Source organism: Papio anubis, chromosome 9 (genome assembly GCF_008728515.1).
Source record: "Papio anubis isolate 15944 chromosome 9, Panubis1.0, whole genome shotgun sequence".
NCBI classification, from domain to species: domain Eukaryota; kingdom Metazoa; phylum Chordata; class Mammalia; order Primates; family Cercopithecidae; genus Papio; species Papio anubis.
Window position 1 is genome coordinate 9,880,907 of NC_044984.1, and position 22,674 is coordinate 9,903,580.

Sequence of the window (22,674 nt, forward strand, 5' to 3'; positions counted from 1 at the left end):
TGGATTAGGCAAATGTTCAAGGGGCCAGGGAAGGAGAACGTTGAAGCTGCCCGATTGGACTGGAGTACGGTTGCTGTGAGAGACAAACTCGCAGCAAGAGGAGATGTTGAGCATCCCTCAGTTGGTTGCTGTCTCGACCTCTGAAGCAAACTCACTTTGACGAGAACTGGCTTGATGAGCGTGTCACTCCGGCCCTTTTGGGGAACAAACCCCTTCTGTCCCCTACATGGTTCATTGCTGTCCAGAATCTTTGTACTAATAGTAAAGTTAATGTGACCTGAGAGAAAGGAGGAGAAGGGAAACCATTAGCCCTATTGCCAGAGGTACCAGCAAGGTCCGTTCCCATTTGGGTCAGCATTTCTGAAACTTTAATGGGGATCTTGCTACAGTGCAAACTCTGCTGCCACAGACCTGGGGTGGAGCCTACATCCTGCATTTCTAACAAGCTCCCAGGTGATGCCAGAGAAGCTAGTCCGGTGTGGTAAGTAACCTCTAAGGACCCTCAGAGATCCTTGCATCCTGATATTTGCATCCCATTGAGTGTGGGCTGGATTGAGCGACTCACTTCTGTTAAATAGAACAGGGCAAAAGTAATGACTCTTCTGAGATTAGGTTACAAAAAGACTGCAGCTTCCATCTTGGGTGCACCCCTTTTCTCAAACTGCTTGCTCTGGGGAAGACGGCTGTTGTGTGAGGACGCAGCCCAGTGGAGAGATTCATGTGATGAGATACTGAGTGAGGCCCCTAGCCAACAGCTGAGGTCAAGAACTGTGTCCTTCAGTCTAGCAGGCTGTGAGGATCAGAGACTTTGGGATGAGCTTGAAAAATCAATCCTCTCCTAATCAAGTCTTCAGATGAAACCACAGCCCTCACTGACAGCTTGAGTGCAACCTCATGAGATACCTTGAGCCAGAAGTACCCAGCTAAGCTGCAGCCAGATTAATGACCCGTAGAATCTGTTTGATAATAAATGTTTGTCCTTTTAAGACACTTAAGTTTTACAATAATTTGTCAAGCAGCATGAGATAACTCATACATACGAAGATCAAACTTTGAGTTGCAAGGATTTCACCTATGAGTGACTGACATCCCATAGAGTTGGGGGTGAGGATTAAATGAGTTAAAGGTGAGGTGACTCATTCTTGTAATCCCAGTACTTTGGGAGGGTGAGGCAGGAGAATCGCTTCAACCCAGGAGTTGGAGAGCAGCCTGGGACACATAGCAAGACCCCTTCTCTGCCAATTGAATTAGCCAGGCATGGTGGTGAAATGATCCTATAGTCCCAGCTACTCTAGGAGGCCTAGGTGAGAGGATCACTTGAGCCGGGGAGGTTGAGGCTGCAGTGAGCCATGACCACACCACTGTATTCCAGCTTAGGTGACAGAGTAAAATCCTGTCTCTCTAAAGAAAATAAAAGGCCAGGTACAGTAGCTCACACCTGTAATCCCAGAACTTTGGGAGGCCGAGGCAAGCAGGTCACCTGAGGTCAGGAGTTTGAGACCAGCCTGGCCAACATGGCAAAACCCCATCTCTACTAAAAATACAAAAATTAGCCAGGTGGTGGCACGAAACTGTAATCCAGCTACTTGGGAGGCTTGGCAGGAGAATCACTTGAACCAGGGAGGTGGAGGTTGCAGTAAGCCCAGATTGTGCCATTGCACACCAGCCTGGGCAACAGAGTGAGACTTCCTCTCAAAAACAAACAAATAAAATAAAAATTAATTAATCAATCAATTTAATGAGTTAATATACATAAAGCAGTTAGAATAGTGCCTGGCCCAGGGACTCTTATAGTAAGTTCTTGATTAGTTACATGACCATGTATTCCTTGTCCAGCTACAAATATTAAAAGCTCTCCCTTTCACACTCAAAATATTCCTGTTTGAATAAATTTGGTCACCTATCAAAGAGTGTTTGTGTATTGACTTATAACAGCCTTAGGAGGGAGAAAAATAGAGGTGAATAAAACAAAGAGGGAGGAGGAAGCAAGGCAGATGTAGCAGAGAAGAAAGACTGAGTGCTTAGTCACTGGGCTTCTGTTGCAGGCTTTCCTCGCCCATCTACCGCTTCCCTCTCTTACCCAATTTGACAGCTGTGATGTTCCAGTGATAGGTTTTAGCTTCATTAGCACAGAGACAGCTGGAGATCTGAGAATCTGCCCGTGATTCTAGCTGGTACTCATGCGATTTAGCCAGGTCAGTCTGAACCTAAGGAGGAGGTTTAAGAGACAAAGGGTCCAAACGAAGGACGTAATACATAGAGGCCTGGGAAACCTGGGGGCCGAGATACTGACATCTCCTCTCTTTCCCAGGGAAAATTGGGATGCTTCCAATTTAGAGACAAACTTATGCGGGAAGCGTGATTCCAGGGCTGACACCTGACTCCTGTATCCCCAGCTCTCACCCTGATGCAATCCTTTAGGTAATTGAAGATGGTGGCAGTAAGACGAAAGGATTCCCCACGGACTACTGAGTAAGGGAGAGTCAGGTCCACAAAGAACGGCTTGAAAGCAGTTAGTCCAACAGTGGGTGAAAGCCCAAAGCCTCTCGACTGGGAAGTGCAGAAAGTCATCGCCTTCCACTCGGTGATGGCGTCAGGAACTGTGACGTGGACCGCCTCCTTCCCGGAGTTACTGTGAGAACACAAGGACCCCCGTGAGGCAGACGCAGCGTGGGGCGAGAACTGTTGTGAATTAAGCCACAAATTCGGTGGTGTGTGCTGGTTCATGCTTGTAATCCCAGGTCTCTGAGAGGCTGAGGTGAGCAGATGGCTTCAGCCCAGCAGTTTGAGGCCAGCCTGGGAAACATAGCGAGACCCTATTTCTACCAAAATTTAAAAATTAGCCAGGTGTGGTGGTGCATGCCTGTAGTCCCAGCTACTTAGGAGGCTGAGGCAGGAGGATGGCTTGAGCCCAGGAGTTTGAGGCTGCAGTGAGCTATGATTGCGTCACTGCACTCCAGCCTGGGTGACAGGGCAAGACTCTGTCCAAAAAAAAAAAAGCTACACATTCATCTGCAGAAGTAAAATTGTTACTGTTGTTGTGTGGGGAGAAGTAAAGAGGCAACTGAAGAGGTGAGTCTCAGTGTGAATCCTCCAGTGAGTGAGGCTGCACTCATATGGAGGAGGGGGACTGTGTGGGGAGTCAGGGGTGGGCATCTCTGTGCAAGCACATCTGACAGAGAGGCTGGTGCCCTCTGAGTCTGTGAAGATGCGTGTTCTCAGGGCTTGTCAAAATGGACATGCAAGCAGTGGGCAAAAACTGATGTCAATATGTACCTTTAAATGTGTGTGGTTCGGTAGTAAGAACACAGGGCCTGCAATGCATGAGTGTGGAATTGTGTGGATTTGTTTTGAGTGGTTGTATACGAACGCATAAAGAATTCAGGTAGGCTGGGCACGGTGGCTCATACCTGTAATCCCAACATTTTGGGAGGCCAAGGCGGGTGGATCACTTGAGCCCAGAAGTTCGAGACCAGCCTGGCCAACATGGCAAAACCCTGCCTCTACTAAAAATACAAAAATTAGCCAGGTGTGCTGGCAGGCGCCTATAGTCCCAGCTACTTGGGAGGCTGAGGCACAAGAATCACTTGATCCTAGGAGGTTGAGGCCTACAGTGAGCCAAAATCGTGCCACTGCACTCCAGCCTGGGTGACAGAGCAAGACTTCTGTCTCAAAAATAAATAAATAAATAAATAAATAAATAAATAAATAAATAAATTCCCACACCCCATCAAGCTTTCGTTGCTTAAGACTTAGAGCCATTAGGAACGCATCTGATTCTGAGTTTTGTACAGGCTCTACATTGTAGAATCTTACGGTTTTTTCTGGTTGTTGTTGTTGTTACAGGGTTTTGCTTTGCCACCCAGGCTGGAGTGCAGTGATGTGATCTTGCTTCACTGCAGCCTCCACCTCCCCGACTCAAGTGATCCTTCCACTTCAGCCGCCCGACTAGGACACAACTACCACCTGGCTAATTTTTAAAATTTCTTTTGTAGAGACAGAAGCTCATTATGTTGCCCAGGCTGGTCTTGAACTCCTGGTCTCAAGTGATCCTCTCTCCTCAACCTCCCAAAGTGCTGGGATTACAGGCGTGAGCCATGGACCTGGCCCTTTACTGTACTTTTGAGTCATCACTTACCCAATAGGAAACAGATCCCAGAGCCAGGTCTCCGGGAAGTACTGGCGGACCTGAGAATCCTCTGCTTGACGTGAAGAAGTTGATGACGCAAAAGCCTCTGGATGACCACCACCTGCTGATGAAATTGAGAATATGAAAACTTTAGGAAACAGGAGACTTGTTGTGACATAAATTGGGATGGAGGGATTACTAGAAAGAAATTTAGAGGGAAGCAGAGAAAATCCAGTCAGAGGCAAGGAGGAAGGACCAAAGAGGAACTAACTAGTCACAAAGGTCATCGAGGGAAGTGATAGCCAAGGGGGTTTGGCCAGGGAATGGATACATAAACTTCAGGCTTCAAAAGCTCTCCCCAGAGACAGAACCCTCGGGAAACTTCCTGTATCTGTGACCCACAACCCATTAGCATTCTCAGGCTAGAGGCTCAGTGCAAGAACAGGACGCAAAGAGGAAATGTGCAGAGTTCCAGGATTGTTAACATCTCAGAGAATCCACACACCACAGAGGTAGCTTACCGCCCATGGCAGTGCTGTATTCTGGAGATCTGTAGCTGCAATCTACTGGCTTCTTGATTTTGGCATTGGACAGTATTTTCAGGCCCATGTCTGACGAATAGGAAGACGTGGGGTGATTCATTTTACATTCTAAAATACGGTGCGTCAAAGAGTAGAAACAAAACATTCTTTTTGAATTCATGGTGAAACTGGGTGTTCTTACCCAAAACTCAACATTGGTTGGACAGCTTCTGTTCCAACTAGCATAGGGACAGTTGAACTGGCTGTGTTGCCACATTTAATGGTTCTTTGGATGTTGTGCCTATGTCCTTGATGACTTACGCTCTAGTGCTGAGGGTGGGACCTTATCGAGGTGTACTCAATTCAACAAAAGTACAATGAGCATTATGAGGGGTCAGGCATTAGAGAGAATACAAAGATGAACAAGACCTAGTTCCTGACCTCAGGGACCTCCTGGTCAGACTTGCGTCACACAGCATCCCAAATCCTGCTCATAGAATAGGTGCAAATTATTTTTTATAATAATAGTAAGAGATCTCTGGTCTACCTTCCCTGATTTTCCCTCCTGATTGATCTCATGAAAATCAGTGATTGGGGGCAACAAAAGAGGAAGACTAGGTCTAAACTCTCTCACAGTGGTTCTCTTCAATGCAATTGGACATCTTCTTCAAGCGTAAGAGCCAACAGAGGCCACCTTACACGTCAGAAGCTTCTTTCAAGATTTGGTTCCCATCAGTGCCCATATGAGTCTCTCTGCTTTCTTAGATATGAACTTTCCTTTGCCCCTTCCCACCACCATCTTTCCCATAAGAACAAAATGGGTAAGAAGACGTACCTGGAAAAAGCTGAAGAGGTCCGTGCCTTCAGAGAACCAGGGCCTCCAGATAGCAGAACGCTGGCTCGAATGCCCTTGGGGCACTGGGTCAATGAGGGGCTGAGGAAAGTCCCATGGGCCAGACACTGGACACTGATCATATTCAGCCACTTGATAGGGGTAGTGGCCATACCAGAATGGAAACATCCCATAGACCTGGGACAAGGGGGGAAAGGAAATAAAGCATTGACATAGTGACATCAGTTGAGAAATTTCTTTCAGATTCTGGTGCTCAGTTTACTACTCCTGTATCATTTCTCTTATTACCCAGAATTATTTTTATATATTTTTGTCATAATTACCTTCTCACTTTCTAAAACATTAACCTCTATCTCAAATCTTATTTTTTTCATAATCCTATCCCCTATTTCTCATTCTCTCTCTCTTGTTTTTTTTTTGGAGACGGAGTCTTGTTTCTGTCACCCAGCTGGAGTGCAGATGATCTCGCTCACTGCAGCTCCGGCCCCACATATCTGCCAATTCTCCCTGCCTCAGCTCTTTGGCTGAGTAGCTGGGATTACAGGTGCCGGCCACCACACCCAGCTAATTTTTGTATTTTTAGTAGAGACAGGGTTCACCATGTTGGTCAGGCTGGTCTTGAACCCCTGACTTCAGGTGATCCGCCCGCCTCAGCCTCCTAAAGTTCTGGGATTACAGGCTCATTCTCTTTTCTTATCTCTGCGTTCATACTAACCATGTCTTCTCTTATCCTTTCTTTTTTTTGGTTTTGTGTTTTTGAGACGAACTTTCGCTTTTGTTACCCAGACTGGAGGGCAGTGACTCGATCTTGCTCACTGCAACTTCTGCCTCCCAGGTTCAAGTGACTCTCCTGCCTCAGCCTCCCCAGGATGACAGGCATGCGCCACCATGCCCGGCTCGTTTCTTTTTCTTTTTCTTTTTGTATTTTTAGTAGAGACAGAGTTTCTCCATGTTGGCCAGGCTGGTCTCGAACTCCCGACCTCAGGTGATCTGCCTGCCTCGGCCTCAAAAAGTGCTGGGATTACAGGCGTGAGCCACCGCACCCAGCCCTCTTACCCTTTCTAACTTCATTTTTACGCCAGTCTTTTTACCACCTTATGGCAGTGCATTATTTCCCTAAGACTTTCTCTCCACTGCCTAAAACCTACCTCTTAATTGTCTTCTCCATCAACTCCCTCTTCCCACTCTGTCAGCAGTTACTCACAGAGCGGTTGCTCAGCTCTCTCTCCGGCCTAAGCAGTAAGACACTCTCATCCACCGCCCGGAGGGCACACAGGGATCCAGGAGCTGCCTGCAGCTGTAGCTCCACTTCTGCTCCTGGAAGCTGCTGGGAAGGGGAGAAGCCAAGGGAAACCTGGGGAAGGGAAAGGTATAACTTGGGGATCAGGTCAGCCTGGAAAGGAGGGGAAACAACATAATTTGGGTCATCAGCAAATATGCCCCAGCTACGACATCCAACCCATTCTTTCACTTTTGTACTTATCTTTCTTTGTAAAGTCTAACTCTTCAGGACTTGTATGCCATGATGGAGTTGGGAAACGACAGTAGCACAGTACAAGGACAGAGAAAGTTTATAAGACAAAAACTAGAGAGAACATGTGGAATAACTGTATAGAACATGCAGCTTCCCAGTATGGCTCTTTTTTTAAATAGGGAACAGGGTTAATGCAGACCAAAGGCGGAGTGGATGACCTGTGAGGTCAGGAGTTCAAGACTAGCTTGGCCAACATGGTGAAACCTGTCTCTACTAAAATACAAAAAAAAATTAGCCAGGCATGGTGGTGCATACCTGTAATCAGCTACTTGGGGGTGCGGGCGGATACTGAACACAGGAGGTGAAAGTTACAGTGAGCGGATACGCCGTGCACTCCGGCCTGCAGACGGCTGAACAAGTCTTAACTCTGCAGCCTTGAACTCCTGGGCTCAAGCGATACTCCTGCTTCAGCCTTCAGACTAGCTGGGACTACAGGTATGCATCACCACACCCAGATAATTTTTTTTTTTGAGACAGAGTCTCACTCTGTCACTCAGGCTGGAGTGTAATGGCGTGATCTTTGCTCTGCCAACCTCCAGTCTCCTGGGTTCATGTAATTCTCCTCAGGCATGGGATGTTGGGACTACAGTAGCCCACCACAGCAGCTAATTTTTGTATTTAGTAAAGATGGGGTTTCACCATGTTAGGCTGAGCTGGCCTTGAACTGTTAACATCAGGTGATCCACCTGCTCCCAAAGTGCACACACCCAGGCTGGACAAAAAAAAAAAATTTTTGGAGGCTGACGTGTAATCCCAACTGCCGAAGCGGAAGTGGATCTGTGAGTCCAGGAGATGAGACTGTATCGGCTAACATGGGTGAAACCCGTCTCCACTAAAATACAAAATGGCGGGGCGTGGTGACATAGTCCCAGACTGGACTGGAGGCAGGAACCGTGGACCTGGAGGCAGACTTGCAGTGAGCGAGAGATCCTTCACGCCTGGGTGACTAGCGAAGACTGGGTCTCGAGACAAATAAATAGTCAAACAGGCCAGTGGTGTTTTATAGACAGGATCTTGCTGTGTTGTCAGGTTGGTCTTGTTGGGCTGAGATCCTCCTGCCTTGGCATACAACACTGGGATTATGAGTGAGCCACAGTATGTCCAGCAGGAAAAAAGTAGGAGAGAGATGGATTTCAACACAAACCCCAAACATTAAAGATATAAATATAATACAACATCCAATGTCAACATTATCTTCTTTCCCTGACCTGTCTTGTCTCCAACCCCAGCACACACAAGATCTTTCTCTGTGCCCAACCTTTGTCTTCACCCTTCTCCGCTACCATTTTACCTGATTGTCAAAGCACATCTCGACTGAGAACTGAATTTTGTCAGCTATAACACCTCCACTGGGGAAAATGGCATAGATCACCAGGGAAGGGTCAGGGGCCAGTCTCGAAGTGAAGGTCAGTGAGAGAGAGAAGGAGCCTTTCAGTCCTGAAAGAGAAGAGGGAATATACAGGGAAATTAGAATGCATGTCCAACCTATCAATGGCACCTAACCGTAGGCACTTTTCATTGCGCCAGTGCAGGTGGCATGGTGCAAATTACTTCTCATTTTTCTCTTTTCCTGTGATGACTGTTAGTGCTCCAATTCCATTGCTTCTGTGTATAAGAATTGTTTTCTGCAATTTATTTATTTATTTATTTATTTTTGAGACGGAGTCTCGCTCTGTCGCCCAGGCTGGAGTGCTGTGGCCGGATCTCAGCTCACTGCAAGCTCCGCCTCCCGGGTTCACGCCGTTCTCCTGCCTCAGCCTCCCGAGTAGCTGGGACTACAGGCACCCGCCATCTCGCCCGGCTAGTTTTTTGTATTTTTTAGTAGAGACGGGGTTTCACCGTGTTAGCCAGGATGGTCTCGATCTCCTGACCTCGTGATCCGCCCGTCTCGGCCTCCCAAAGTGCTGGGATTACAGGCGTGAGCCACCGCGCCCGGCCCTGTTTTCTGAAATTTAAAAATATCCTGTTCACTTCCAGGAAAAGCATGTACACTCACCTTTCTTCTTAGAGTTCAGGTGCTTCTGCCCTTCCATCACCAAACTTCCTTTCCCTATTAACTAAAGAAGAAAAGAAAAGAATCAACCACACACAGAAGTTATGGTAAGTTCACCTTGGACCAACTTCCAGAGCATCTCTGCATCCTTTCATGAGAGGCTCCTTTTGCTGTTCAGAGCCCGGGTCAATTCCACACCCAGCATCCACTAGCTTGACAAACGCAGGGTGCTGCCAGCGGGTCCTGGTGGCTCCTGCTGCAGTCGGAGGTCTGGCTGAGAACCACGCAGGTGGATGGGAGGAGTCTGACAGCATAGAAATTGTTCCACACCATAGATAGCTGTCTGCCATTTCTTGAAGATCTCCAAATTTTATTTTCTTATAATCCTTGTAACATAAAGTCAGCGAAAATCTATCCTCATAAGTGTTTTTTTAATTACAGCTCAATTTAAAATTCAGTGGAAATAATTTCATCCTAAACTACCCTGAGCCCTTCTGACATTGAACCCTCTAGAGGAGAAATCTCCTCTCCTAACTCCCCGTTCCTGTCCACTCTCACTTGAAACAGAACTCAGTGACCTTGTCTGTAAGCAGCCTCTCATCTCACGCTCCTGCAGGGCTCCGTGGTCGGTTCCTCGGATGCCTGCCCGGCATTAGCCATTCCACATGGCTTGGCCCTAACTTCACGTTTCTCCTACACCTCCCCACACTTCGGTCCTGAAGACAGAGCCCACATTATCACCTGGACTTGTTATTTTCCACCTATCTTTTCTCTTTTCGTTGTATTAGGATGATTTTTTTTTTCTTCCACTTAATGACGACACTGAAACCACAGAAGCTGCTGCAATGATCCAGAGGAGAGAAAGTCTCTCATTGACTGAGAGGAGGATAAGGGAATAAAGAGGCTCCAAGCCATCAAACCTGAGGTTTCCATTCTACTTCCTGACTGTCACCAAGGTGACCAGGAAAGCTGCTTATCCTTATACATTGCTTTCAGGCTACCAAGTTATGATTTTATTTCCGCAATGAGGCTGCTATCGATGTGAATTTTAACCCCATATCATCTATTTGATAATATTGACCAATGGAACACAGAATGAAATGTATCCTGGCTGGGCGCGGTGGCTCACTCCTGTAGTCCCAGCACTTTGCGAGGCCAAGGTGGGTGGATCACCTGAGGTCAGGAGTTCAAGACCAGCCTGGCTAACATGGTGAAACCCTGTCTCACATAAATTTAAAAAAAAAAAAAAAAAAAAATATCCTGAGTCCCATGCCCTCCCCACGCTCCCTCCCAACCACCCACTTTTTTTTTTGTCCTGGCCAGCACTGTTTTCTCAGGTAATTCCTCATTTTATTTTCCCACATAATTTTCCTGTGTTCCTGCTCAGAATCTCTTTTTTTCCCCCAATGCTTTCCATCTCTTACATCTCTTACTCCTATACTGGGCCATACGGTATCTCATATCTCACATGGGAATATTAAATACTTGAAATGTGCTCAGTCCAAACTGAGATACGCTTTAAGTGTAAAACACATACCGAGTTTCAAAGACTCAGTTGAAGCAAGAATGTAAAATATCTATTAAAACTTTTTATATGGCTTTCATGTTAAAATGTTAGTATTTTGGATATAATGGGTTAAATAAAAAATATATTTAAAATTAATGTCAACTGTTCTTTTACTTTTTTAGTGTGGCTTTAAAATTGTTTTTAATTCGATGTGCATCTGCAATTCAGACAGCCTAGGTACCCTCTCTGGCTGGCTCTTCTCATTCTCCTTCCTTCCCAGCATACTTTCACCCATCCCCGTTTCCTGGCCTCACATAGTAGGAGAAGCTGATCTCTTGGTCAGGGCTTGCATCAGCCGGGTCGATGTAATAATCCACCAGCACTTCCTGGGGCTGGCCACATTTCAAGGGGCCGTTGAGCCGGTGGATGCCAAGGAAGCTGTGGGTTGTGTTGTAGAAGGGTCGCAGGTACAGGTAGGCATTTTGGTAGTAACGTGGCACTTGTTCCGGATTATATACTAAGTCTTCCATTTGAAACCTTCCCTGAGAGTGAAAGAGAGAGAATTTTAGCATGCACCCCAACCATAGAAACCCCATGGACTTGTTACGCTTTTCAAATAGAGCACTTTCTCTTAAATCTTCACTGCCCGAAAATGGCATGTGGGTATTTCCTTAGCGGTCCAGCCAAGGATGGATAAAGAATCCATAAACGTAGTAGTGTGCAGCAATATTTTGGTATGTAGGAGAGTAACACAAGGGCTGAATTATAGTTACTAAGTGAGGGGAAATTGTGGGTGATGTATCTTCACAGATACTCCTGGGATAGATGAACATGACTTAGATTATATAGAAATCAAAGATTGTATTTCAGGGATAAGAAAACTAGGTACAGAAGATACTAAGATTGAAAAATAACTATTTTTGAGTAATTGAGTGATGCCTAGAGTAAAGAAATAGTCAAATTAGCCACAAGGCAACTAGTATATGTTTGCTTAAGTCGTGTGGTTGAACGATCTCATTAATGGCTCCAATTCCTCACACATACCCTGCACCCTTCAAGATCAACATCCGTTAGCCTGTAGTCTTCCAGTACCCTCCTAGTCTGACTGTGGGCCCACTGTGTGGTTTGTTGGGAATGGGATGTTAACATATGCAATGTATACAGGTTTGAAAAAGCCCTGAACATCAGCTTTTGCACTTGCACCTCATCACTGCCATAAGAATATACCCGGGCTAGCTGGCTCCTGCATGAGAGGTATGTGGAACACCAGCCTACGGCCAGCCAATCTGCAGACAGTTCTGGAAATCGAAATCAGCAGAGCTGCCTGACTGAGTGCCCCAGATGCACAAGCAGTGAATGCTTTGTGTTGCATGATACTGAAGTTTTTAGCTGTTTGATAAGAAGCATTGTTGTGGCAGTTCATAATTAACACTTATAAGTTATCTAGAATCTAGAGTTCTCTTGTTTGCTGTTTTTATTAAGTAATGAGGGGAAGGGAAGGGAAAAGAGAAAGAGAAAGACTGAGTCACCTTTTCCTCCCTACTCTAACTTCATATATAGATAGGATCAGATAGAGATGGGGGTAAGTTAAAAGATGTAATAATAGAAATAGTAGTTTTCATCTAAGTAAGGACTATTTATCTGATTGATATTAAAAACAGAAAGAATCTAAGGAAAACTTTTTGTCAACAGGGGAGCAGGACTTGTCAGTGAGAGAGATGTAATTCCAAGCAGAGGGGAGGATAGGAAACAGGAAAATTCTGAAGTTTTCCTTCAGGGAAGCCTTACTTTCTAGGAAGCTGGTCCTCCATCCATGCTTACCTCCAGAGAAACATCTGCCCCATTCCAACTGGATGTATCCACCGTAAAGGGAGCCAGGCCATTGTTGTCGGTAACCAGGGTCTGGTTGAAGGTTCCGTTTGTGCCATAAATCACCAGAAACACTAGATGGTTCTTGAGGAGGGAGTCATCATGGCCCCTAACTCTTATCTGAAGGACAACCGTCATTAGGGATCAGAATTAGGTTTGCAGTAAACTTGAGCATGAAGTGAAGTGGAATATTAGGTTGGTGCAAACTAATTGTGGTTTTGGCACTAAAAGTAGTAACAGAATTTCTAAGAATACATTTCAGGGAAGAGTCCTGAAAAAGATAAATGTGATTCTAGCTTTTGAACTAGGATCTGTGAAGAAGTGAAAAACAAACAGAAGTAATAGCCCAGGGCAGAGCTAGATTTGCCCAGTGGCTAATGAAACTTTAGGGCTCTTAGTTTGCACAGGCTCCTTCAAACTTTCTGCACACTGTTTTTGGTTTGTTTTTTCTCTCCTTCCTTCCTTTCTTTTTTTGAGATGGAGTCTCCCTCTGTCGCCAAGGCTGGAGTGCAGTGGGACGATCTCGGCTCACTGCAACCTCTACCTCCCGGGTTCAAGCAATTCTCCTGCATCAGCCTCCCAAGTAGCTGGAACTACAGGCATGCACCACCACACCCAGCTAATTTTTGTAGTTTTAGTAGAGGCAGGGTTTCAACATGTTGGCCAGCTCGTGATCCACCCACCTCGGCCTCCCAAAGTGCTGGGATTACAGGCATGAGCCATTGCGCCCAGCCTATTTTGCTTTCTTTTTCTTAAAGAGAATCCCCTACCCTCCCAAATTGTGTAATCCTTAGGCTCTAGAAATAATTTGCACCCATCCTTGGTCTGGAGAAATGATAACTGAGGAATAAATGCCTCTCTATATGTGCAATATTACTGTGTGGACCAGTTGTACAGGAAGTAAAGAAAGATAAGCTGAATGAGGGGGAAATTCAGTTAGATATCAGAAAGAAAACACTAACAAAGAAAATTTAATTAATTATTTATTTATTTATTTATTTTGAGACAGTCTCACTCTGTCGCCCAGGCTGGAGAGCATGGCATGATCTTAGCTCACTGCACCCTCTGCCTCCTGGGTTCAAGCAACTCTCGTACCTCAGATTCCCAAGTAGCTGGGATTACAGACATGCGCCACCATGCCTGGCTAATTTTTGTATTTTTGGTAGAGACAGGGTTTCGCCATGTTGGCCAGGCTAGTCTTGAACTATTGGCCTCAAGCGATCTGCCCACCTCAGCCTCCCAAAGTGCTAGGACTACAGACGTGAGCCATCACACCCTGCCAGGAATTTAAAAATCTCTAAAGAAAATTGCTGATCGGACAAAGTGGCTCACTCCTGTAATCCCAGCACTTTGGGAGGCCCAGGTAGGCAGATCACCTGAGGCTGGGAGTTCGAGACCAGCCTGACCAACATGGAGAAACCCCATCTCTACTAAAATACAAAATTACGTGCCTGAAATCCCAGCTACTTGGGAGGCGGAGGCTGGAGAATCGCTTGAACCTGGGAGGTGGAGGTTGCAGTGAACAGAGATCATGCCATTGCACCTCCAGCCTGGGCAACAAGAGCGAAACTCTGTCTCAAAACAAAAACAAAAACAAAAATAAAACAAAACCAAAAAAAAAAAAACCAGAAATAAAAAGAAAACTGCTTAAAGAGCTATACATGGCTGTCAAGGAAAATTTCATATTAACCTTGCCGAGATGCAGGAGACCAGGCTGGACGATTTCTCTAGAAACCCTGCAGCTCTTAAATACAAAGATTTAGACATTAGAAGATCAGCCCCTGGCATTAGAAAGACCCCTAAACTGGCATTAATATTCAAGGTGCTTCTCCTATGGGATTAGGGGCAGCACAGCACAGGGAGTGGAGAGTATATACCCCGGAGGCAGGCTTCCTGGATTTGGTCATAGTTCCCACCTATTTGCTGATAACCTTGGAAAAATCACTTAGCCTCTGTTACCTGTCTCGTTACCCATAAAATGGGGCCAATATAGTGTCTGCCTCATTGCATTATTGCAAAGATTAAAGTGAATATGCATAAAGTACTTGGAACAGCGCTAAGTTAGCTATGTGGCTATGGCTGCAGGAAGGAGGTAAGGTAGATGGTTACGCATTTTTTTTTTTGTCTCTGTAGAGAAAAGTTTTAACATACCTTCCCACTGAAGGGGAAATTGGGATGGTAAAAATTGCTGGTGTCTTCAAAGGTCATTGATCCCATTTGTGGAGAAATGTAGATATTCTGAGTGGCATTGGCCTCCACGCCTGCAGAGGGAAACCAGACGTATAAAGATCTAGGCACCTGATAGTCTCATCTTCGTGTTTAATGTCAAGTCTCTGAGAGAATGGCGGCAGAGGGATGAAGTTGAATGTATTTCTGGCCAAAGATCCAAACCAACTTCGCCTCCCCAGTCTTTTGGAGAAGTATGTAGTATTTCTTATAGACGGCAAGATGGGATCTGGCATTTCCCCTTGACTGGGAACCAGGAACAAGGTACCACTCAAACACTCAAGAGGGGAGGTCTTGTATCCTTGGAGTAATTATCTGTCCCTGAGACCAGCCCTTTTTCTTTCGCTTTTCTTTTCTTTTTTCTTTTTTTTTTTTGAGACAGTCTTGCTCTGTCTCCTAGGCTGGAGTGCAGTGGCCTGATCTTGACTCACTACAACCTCTGACTCCTGGGTTCAAGTGATTCTCCTGCCTCAGCCTCCTGAGTAGCTGGGACTACAGGCGTCCGCCACCACTTCTGGCTAATTTTTGGGTTTTTTTTGTTTTGTTTTTGTTTTTTTGTTTGTTTGTTTTGAGATGGAGTCTCGTTCTGTCGCCCAGGCTGGAGTGCAGTAGCCGGATCTCAGCTCACTGCAAGCTCCACCTCACAGGTTCACGCCATTCTCCTGCCTCAGCCTCCGGAGTAGCTGGGGCTACAGGCGCCCGCCACCACGCCCGGCTAGTTTTTTGTATTTTTTAATAGAGACAGGGTTTCACCGTGTTAGCCAAGATGGTCTCGATCTCCTGACCTAGTGATCCGCCCGTCTCGGCCTCCCAAAGTCCTGGGATTACAGGCTTGAGCCACCGCGCCCGGCCTAATTTTTGTATTTTTATTAGAGATGGGGTTTCACCGTATTGGCCAAGCTGGTCTTGAACTCCTGACCTTGTGATCTGCCCACCTCAGCCTCCCAAAGTGCTGGGATTACAGGCTTGAGCCACCACGCCCAGCCTCTTTCACTTTTCTTAATGAGCCAAGGAGTACCCTACTTACCTGTCCCTTCCTCCACAACAGTAGCCACAATGTTGATTTGATGGTTGTACGCATATCCAATGAGGTCAAAGGTGGCCATGTCCACAGGTGCTGAGAAGCATCCTGTTTTGTCAGTCTAGTGAGGCGATCAGAGACAGAGATAGAGAGCAGATGAGGAATATAATCTCTACGTCCATTTTATAACGTTCTGTAGAAGGAAATAATTTCTCATCTCCACACTTTAGTTTCTAATATAGAAAAACTCTCCTCCAACATGAACTACACACTTGCACATAGATAATCATGAAATGACTTTGAAGCTTCAAGATTTGGGAAAGGGAAAAAGAAATGACTTCAAAACTAGAAAATTGTATCTTACAGGGGTTTAGGTAAATTTCTTGGTTCCAAGGCAGACTCTAAAAGACTCCCTGTTGAGGATAAAGATCGCTGCTTTGTTCTTTGGAACTGGGATAATAATTCTGGGAAATGATTTCTACTTTGGGCTGTTTACCACTTTTCTAGATTGTTGCTTTCTTACTCTTTAGGACATGTGGAGAGGTTCTTTTTTGGGGGGAGGGGGTGGGAGGGGCAGAGTCTCGCTTTGTCACCCAGGCTGGAGTGCAGTGGCGCCATCTCAGCTCATTGCAACCTCCGCCTCCCAGGTTCAAGCGATTCTCCTCTCTCAGCCTCCGAGTAGCTGGGATTACAGGCGCATGCCACCATGCCCAGCTAATTTTTTGAATTTTTAGTAGAGATGGGGTTTCACCATATTGGTCAGGCTGGTCTCAAACTCCTGACCTCGTGATCCGCCTGCCTCGGCCTCCCAAAGTGCCGGGAGAACAAGCTTGAGCCATCACGCCCGGCCGATAGGTTCCTTTTTTACCTGTCATTTACTCACCTGTCCAGAGAAGTTCCTGCATTTGTCAGGTAGCTGTTCCCGTTCCACCTGTCGATACCAGTAAGTATGTGCCTTCTGACACACAGATACCTGCACTGCCCCTAGCATGGGCTTTCCATAGGTGTACCTAACCAAGAAAAGCATGAGGGGTCAGAGTTGGGAAATTCCACTCGAGATCCGGCTCTTCCTCCGAACACCACTTCTCTCTTCTCACACTCCAGCCTCTGAAAGAAAGCTCTGACAATCCAGGCCAGTGTGGTGGCTCATGCCTGTAATCCCAAAACTTTGGGAGGCTGAGGCAGGTGGATCACTTGAGGCCAGGAGTTCAAGACCAGCCTAGGCAACACGGCAAGACCCTGTCTCTACTAAAAATACAAAAATTTGCTGGGCATGGTGGCTCATACCTGAATCCCAGCTTCTCTAGGAGGATGAGGCAGGAGAATCACTTGAACCCAGGAAATGGAGGTTGCAGTGAGCCGAGATCGCCCCACTGCACTCCAGCCTGGGTGACAGAGTGAGACTCTGTCTCAAAAAAAAAAAAAAAAAAAAGAAAGAAAGAAAGCTCTGATAATCCTAGCTTTTCTAGTCCTCTTTTCCTTCCCTACTTTACTCAGTCTTAGAGTAGATCCACTCCACAATTAGCACCATCCTAAGGATGAAAACAGTATCTTTCTTTCTCCTGATCCCTATTTATCTATGGGATTCAATATTGTGTCTTGTAAAGACTAAATCAATACTGTCTGAGTGAGCAGTGGGGAAAAAAGAGCAGAAACACAACTATAAAATACTCTATTGGCTGGGCGCGGTGGCTCACGCCTGTAATCCTAGCACTTTCGGAGGCCGAGGCGGGTGGATCACCTGAGGTCAGGAGTTCGAGAGCAGCCTGGCCAACATAGCAAAACCCCGTCTCTACTAAAAATTCTAACATTAGCCAGGCATGGTGGCGCGTGCCTGTAATCCCACCTACTCAAGAGGCTGAGGCAGGAGAATCGCCTGAACCCGGGAGGCGGAGGTTGCAGTGAGAGGAGATCACGCGATTGCACTCCAGCCTGGACGACAAGAGCGAAACTCTGTCTCAAAAAAAAAAAAAAAAAAGTTCTGGGATAAGTCATGACTCTGAATAATACAAAATACCCCAAGTTTTGGCCCCCAATAATCCCTTTCCCCATGTAATTCCCTCATCACATCTCTTGATGCATCTTTAATCTCCACCAGATCTCAAGCTTCTGCTCTTACCTACAACAAATTTTTACTAAGAAAGATTCCTGCACCGTTGATAACTCCTTGGGTTCCACCACTTCCACCTTAAACTTCGGCAGCACTGAAGAGAGTAAAAGGAGAAATGGAAAAAGAATTGGAGGAGGATGCAGTCAGATAGGCAGTGAGCAGAGGGGTATAAACACAGTGAAAATTAAATTAATGGATCTAATGAAGGAGGCATTATTTAGGTAGAATTCTCCTGAAGTAATTAGCTGGTTTAGCATCGATTCAAAAATGAATAAATAATCCTTTCCCAGATAGGATTTTACTCTACCTTTGCTGATTTTAAGATGAGATTATGCCCAGTACTTTGGCTTGTCCATTCCCCCACCTACCATATTCCTCCACACTGAAAGTGCCAAAGGTCTTGCCCTCAGCCACTGCCACAGTGTAGGTGCCCAGCATTGCCTCTGGTGCCAGTTGGAAGGACAGGTCTACAATGCCTTGCTCAGGTGCCACTTCCAGCCACTGTGCAATCCTGTTGCTGTTTGGATCCTGTCCAACAGAGAAACTGCATGATGTGCCTACCTGTTCACTTCCCACTCTACACTGCAAAATGCAGGTAAAGAAGCAAAAGGCAGGTAAAGAACCCCACCCATTGCTCAAGACCCCTGTGATCTGTGTCCAGGAAGAGTAGCTCCCTATGTTATTTATAACTTTCTTTATGACTGAATGAGGTAAATATTTCTATAGATCCAGCCCCCATTTGGGAGGAAATTTTGTGGATTTTAATGATCACACTGAGTCCTCTAAAGTGTTATCTCCAGTTTTAGAAAGTAGGACCCGGGATGTCATTTACAAAGAATGTTTACTCTGTTTCTGGTCCCTATTAGGGGACAAGGCTGAGGAAATTGATTGTAAGATACTTAAAAAATGGGTGATTGAATGGAAAAATGGAGGAGATATTGTGGAGAAATCGTCCTCTAGATCCTTTCCTTTAAAACACTTCTCACAGGTGTTTATGTTATGTACCTATTGAGAATGCCTATGGCAAGGGCTGTTACCTTAGACTAAGGGGAGAACAGAACCAAGCCTGGTTAAGTTGGCTGGGCACAGAGAAGTTAGGGGAATTAGAGAGTGGTGTAGTCATTACAGAGGCTGGTGTCCTTGTCTACTGAAATGTAGTTGTGAGAGACCAGGAGGGCAGAGGCGAGAGAACAGGCACAACTTAGGTGGATGTGAGTGCTCGGTGCTGGGCAGTCATGGGGCTCTGGGCCAAGATCTCAGAGTTGCTTCTGTCTTCAAGGTTTACCACCAAATTCTCATTCTTCCTCTTCCACAACTGACAGAGAAGAGAAAGAAACTTCCACTTACCTGTAGTTCCACCATGGAGTACTGAAAAGGAAAACCAGATAATGCAGGTTAAAGAAGGGTGACAGCAATAAGAGTAAGTTTGCTGAAAGCAAAAGTTCACAAAGAATTCTTCATTTCCCTCTTGCCCATTTCTTCATTTCTTCCTTTCTAAATGGCTCTTTTGTGCCCTGAAAAGAATAACAATGGGGGCACAGACTTCTCAGGAGGGAAACAAGGCAGGAGGAGGGGAAGAGCGGGGGCAGGAATCTCAAAGGAATTGCCAGTCTCCAAAAGATCTGAAGAACTGGAGCATCAGACCAGTCTCAGTGCCCTGTGACTGAGCTCTTGCACAAAAAAAAAATGCCCTAAAAGAAGTATTAGCACCAGGAGGTTCCTCAATGTTTAAACCTCTTCTTGGTAGCCAACCATCTCCTGGCCTCTTCCTTTACCATCTAAATGCTTGTGGGCAGGAATCTTACTTTCTTTTCTTTCTTTCTTTCCTTTTTTTTTTTTTTTTTTTGAGATGGAGTCTTGCTGTGACACCCAGGCTGGAGTGCAGTGGCGCGATCTTGGCTCACTGCAAGCTCTGCCTCCCGGGTTCAAAGAATTCTCCCGCCTCAGCCTCCTGAGTAGCTGGGATTACAGGTGCCCACCACCACACCTGGCTAATTTTTGTATTTTTTTTAGTAGAGATGGGGTTTCACCATGTTGGCCAGGCTGGTCTCGAACTCCTGACCTCAGGCGATCTGCCTGCCTTGGCCTCCCAAAGTGCTGGGATTACAGGCTGAGCCACTATGCCCAGCCCAGGAACCTTACTTTCAAGCATTGCAGATAATTATTTTTAAAATTGTTTGTAATAGTTCCATTGGAGAATCATGTAACAGTTTCCTCAAGACAGTAGTTGCTAAAAAGATGCGTGAGATTGAAAGCTGGAATTTAGTGAATAGCAGGAGAGGGACTCAGAGAGAGTGCAAAGGTATTCAAAAGAGAAGACCAGTTTGGATTTAACTTGGAAAGAAGAGAATGAAATCAAGACAGTGCTTGATTTTTTTATTCTTGGGCCAAGTACCATGTGATGCCAACCAGTGAAGAAGCTGAACCACTAAATACAATTATCAGCCTTGATATTAGGGATAATGGCAATTCTTCAAAAAAAAAAAAAGTCAAAAAATAAGGAGATATAAGGATCAAAATGAACTAGGACTTCCACAAACCTGGGCTATGTAAACATCAGGAGGAGAATATCACTAAGATTCTTATAGATTTCCATAAAGTCAAAACAAAACAAACAAACAAACAAACAAACAAAAACACTTCTTTAGGCCAGGCACTGTGGCTCACACCTGTAATCCCAGAACTTTGGGAGGCTGAGGAGGGTGGATCACTTGAGGTCAGGAGTTCAAGACCAGCCTGGCCAACATGGTGAAACCCCATCTCTACTAAAAATACAAAAATTAGCCGGACATGGTGGCACACGCCTGTAACTCCAGCTACTCCGGAGGCTGAGGCAGGAGAATCACTTGAATCCGGATAGTGGAGGTTGATTGAACCGAGATCATGCCACTGCACGCCAGCCTGGGCGACAAAGTGACTCAAACACAAAATACAAAACAACAACAACAACAAAAAACACTTAGATAACAAAGCACTTTTCTCACACAGGGATCAAGAATCAGGAAAGACATCAGTTGGCCAGAAATAGGCTCTAGAAGAAAATAAGTGTTTCACTAGGAAAGTAGCATTTCTGAGACCAGTCATGGTGGCTCACGCCTGTAATCCCAGCACTTTGGGAGGCTGAGGTGGGCAGATCACGTGAGGTCAGGAGTTTGAGACCAGCCTGACCAACATGGTAAAACCACATTTCTACTAAAAATACAAAATTAGCCAGATGTGATGGTACGTTCCTGTAAACCCAACTACTTGGAAGGCTGAGGCGGGAGAATCCTTTGAACCCAGGAGGTGGAGGTTGCAGTGAGCTGAGATCCCGCTACTGCACTCCAGCCTGGGCAACACAGCGAAACTCCGTCTCCCAAAAAAAAAAAAAAAAAAAATGGAAAATAGCATTTTCGACTGGAAGTTGCCTGGAGTTTCTGAATAACTGAGTATAGCAATCAAGTTAGACAGGGTTAGTTAATATCAGGCTTACTTTACTTGTTTGGGGATAAAATATTGTGCTGTGTAAATGAAACTGACTTTGCAAAACTAAATCTGAGGAAATTATGACAGTGAAAGGAATCAGACCTAACCGACACTATCTTGCTTCTAAGCGGTTCCACTCGTCTCACCTTAGGTACCCCCACTACGCCCCCTCTCAGCAGGAAGAAGCCAGAGCAATCGACAGGCTTTTCCCATCTTCATAGCCCACACCTTAAGATTAAGGTGTTATAAAACCCAAAGGGAGGAACTGAAGCCGCCTTTGCAAAATTATAACTGAGGAAATTATGAAAGTGAAAGAAGTCAGACCTAACCAACTCCATCTTGCTTCCAACTTTGAAGCTGTCCTTGTGGATTCCTGGGTGTAGGCCAAACTAACTTTGGGAAGGAATTCAGTTCATGGTTTGACTCTGAAACAAAATTGATAACAGCCCTTTCCCAGTAAGACCCCCTTCTTGCCTGGGGACCAGTCTGTCTTTGCAGGGCTAACAAATTAGCTACAAGATTAGAAATTACAGTTTAGGGGTCATGCAGCCTCTGGCTCCAAGAGTCTGAACGTCCTCAAATTGCTCCCGGGGATAGTATCACTATAGTAAAACCTAAAATCAGTGCCTGAGATGTTTTCAGACCCTGCATTCAGTGGATCAGCTGACATCACCCAGACCAGTAATCTGGCTCAACCAGTTCTGCCATCCCGCCCGGGAGGAGGAAGACAGCAAGAAAACCTCACTTCGACCATCTGTGACTCCATCTCCAACCTGACCAATCAGCACTCCCCACTTCCCAAGCCCCTACCTGCCAAATTATCTTTAAAAACTCTGATTTCCAAATGCTCAGGGAGACTGATGTAAGTAACAATGAAACTCCAGTCTCCCGCACAGCCGGCTCTGCGTGAGTTACTCTTTCTTCATTGCAATTCCCCTGTCTTGATAAATTGGCTCCGTCTAAGCAGCAGGCAAGGTGAACCCATTGGGTGGTTACAAAAACACAATTTTTATTCTAGCTTTCTTGGTAAAATTCCTTTTGTTACTCTCGGTGTTTCAACTGAATTTGGAGGGAGGGCTTGGCTAGAGAAATAGAGCGGGGAGGAAGGAATAATTTTACAAGAGAAAGAGAGCCTAACTACGGAAATCAGAACACCTGGAAGTAATCCCGCATCATTTGAGCAAAGGAAATATATGGTAACAGGGGTAGTGAATGACATCAACCCTGAGGGTAAGTGAGTCTAAAATAGTGCTGCTGCCGGCCACACGTTGAACCCGGCACTTCCTTGTTGCAGCTCTAGAGAAAACAGTCTGTTAAGAAATAAGTACTCAGACCAGGTGCGGTGGCTCAGGCCTATAATCCCAACACTTTGGGAGACTGAAGAGAGAGAGCCCAGGAATTCAAGACCAGCCTGGGCAACAAGGTGAGACCCCCATCTCTACAAAA

General features: G+C 45.7%; 1 protein-coding gene and 1 long non-coding RNA gene across 2 annotated transcripts in view; one reads left to right on the forward strand and one right to left on the reverse strand.

Moving 5' to 3' along the window:
* A2ML1 (alpha-2-macroglobulin like 1) overlaps positions 1-22,674 on the reverse strand; it is a 55,426-nt gene that overhangs the window by 21,725 nt on the left and 11,027 nt on the right. Inside the window, exons 5-21 of the mRNA XM_031650266.1 lie at positions 19,111-19,131; positions 18,132-18,291; positions 17,773-17,857; positions 16,537-16,663; positions 15,660-15,774; positions 14,558-14,667; positions 12,359-12,526; positions 10,852-11,079; positions 9,034-9,094; positions 8,329-8,474; positions 6,708-6,857; positions 5,482-5,680; positions 4,651-4,740; positions 4,139-4,253; positions 2,404-2,632; positions 2,081-2,207; positions 156-277 (exon numbers count right to left, since the gene is read on the reverse strand). Coding sequence (XP_031506126.1) covers positions 156-277; positions 2,081-2,207; positions 2,404-2,632; positions 4,139-4,253; positions 4,651-4,740; positions 5,482-5,680; positions 6,708-6,857; positions 8,329-8,474; positions 9,034-9,094; positions 10,852-11,079; positions 12,359-12,526; positions 14,558-14,667; positions 15,660-15,774; positions 16,537-16,663; positions 17,773-17,857; positions 18,132-18,291; positions 19,111-19,131 — 2,253 coding nt within the window. The remainder of the gene's footprint in view (positions 1-155; positions 278-2,080; positions 2,208-2,403; positions 2,633-4,138; positions 4,254-4,650; positions 4,741-5,481; positions 5,681-6,707; positions 6,858-8,328; positions 8,475-9,033; positions 9,095-10,851; positions 11,080-12,358; positions 12,527-14,557; positions 14,668-15,659; positions 15,775-16,536; positions 16,664-17,772; positions 17,858-18,131; positions 18,292-19,110; positions 19,132-22,674) is intronic.
* On the forward strand, positions 10,923-22,642 carry LOC110740643. The gene is made up of 4 exons (XR_002515523.2): positions 10,923-11,010; positions 18,249-18,358; positions 19,043-19,157; positions 21,871-22,642. It is a non-coding gene; the product is annotated as an uncharacterized LOC110740643 (long non-coding RNA).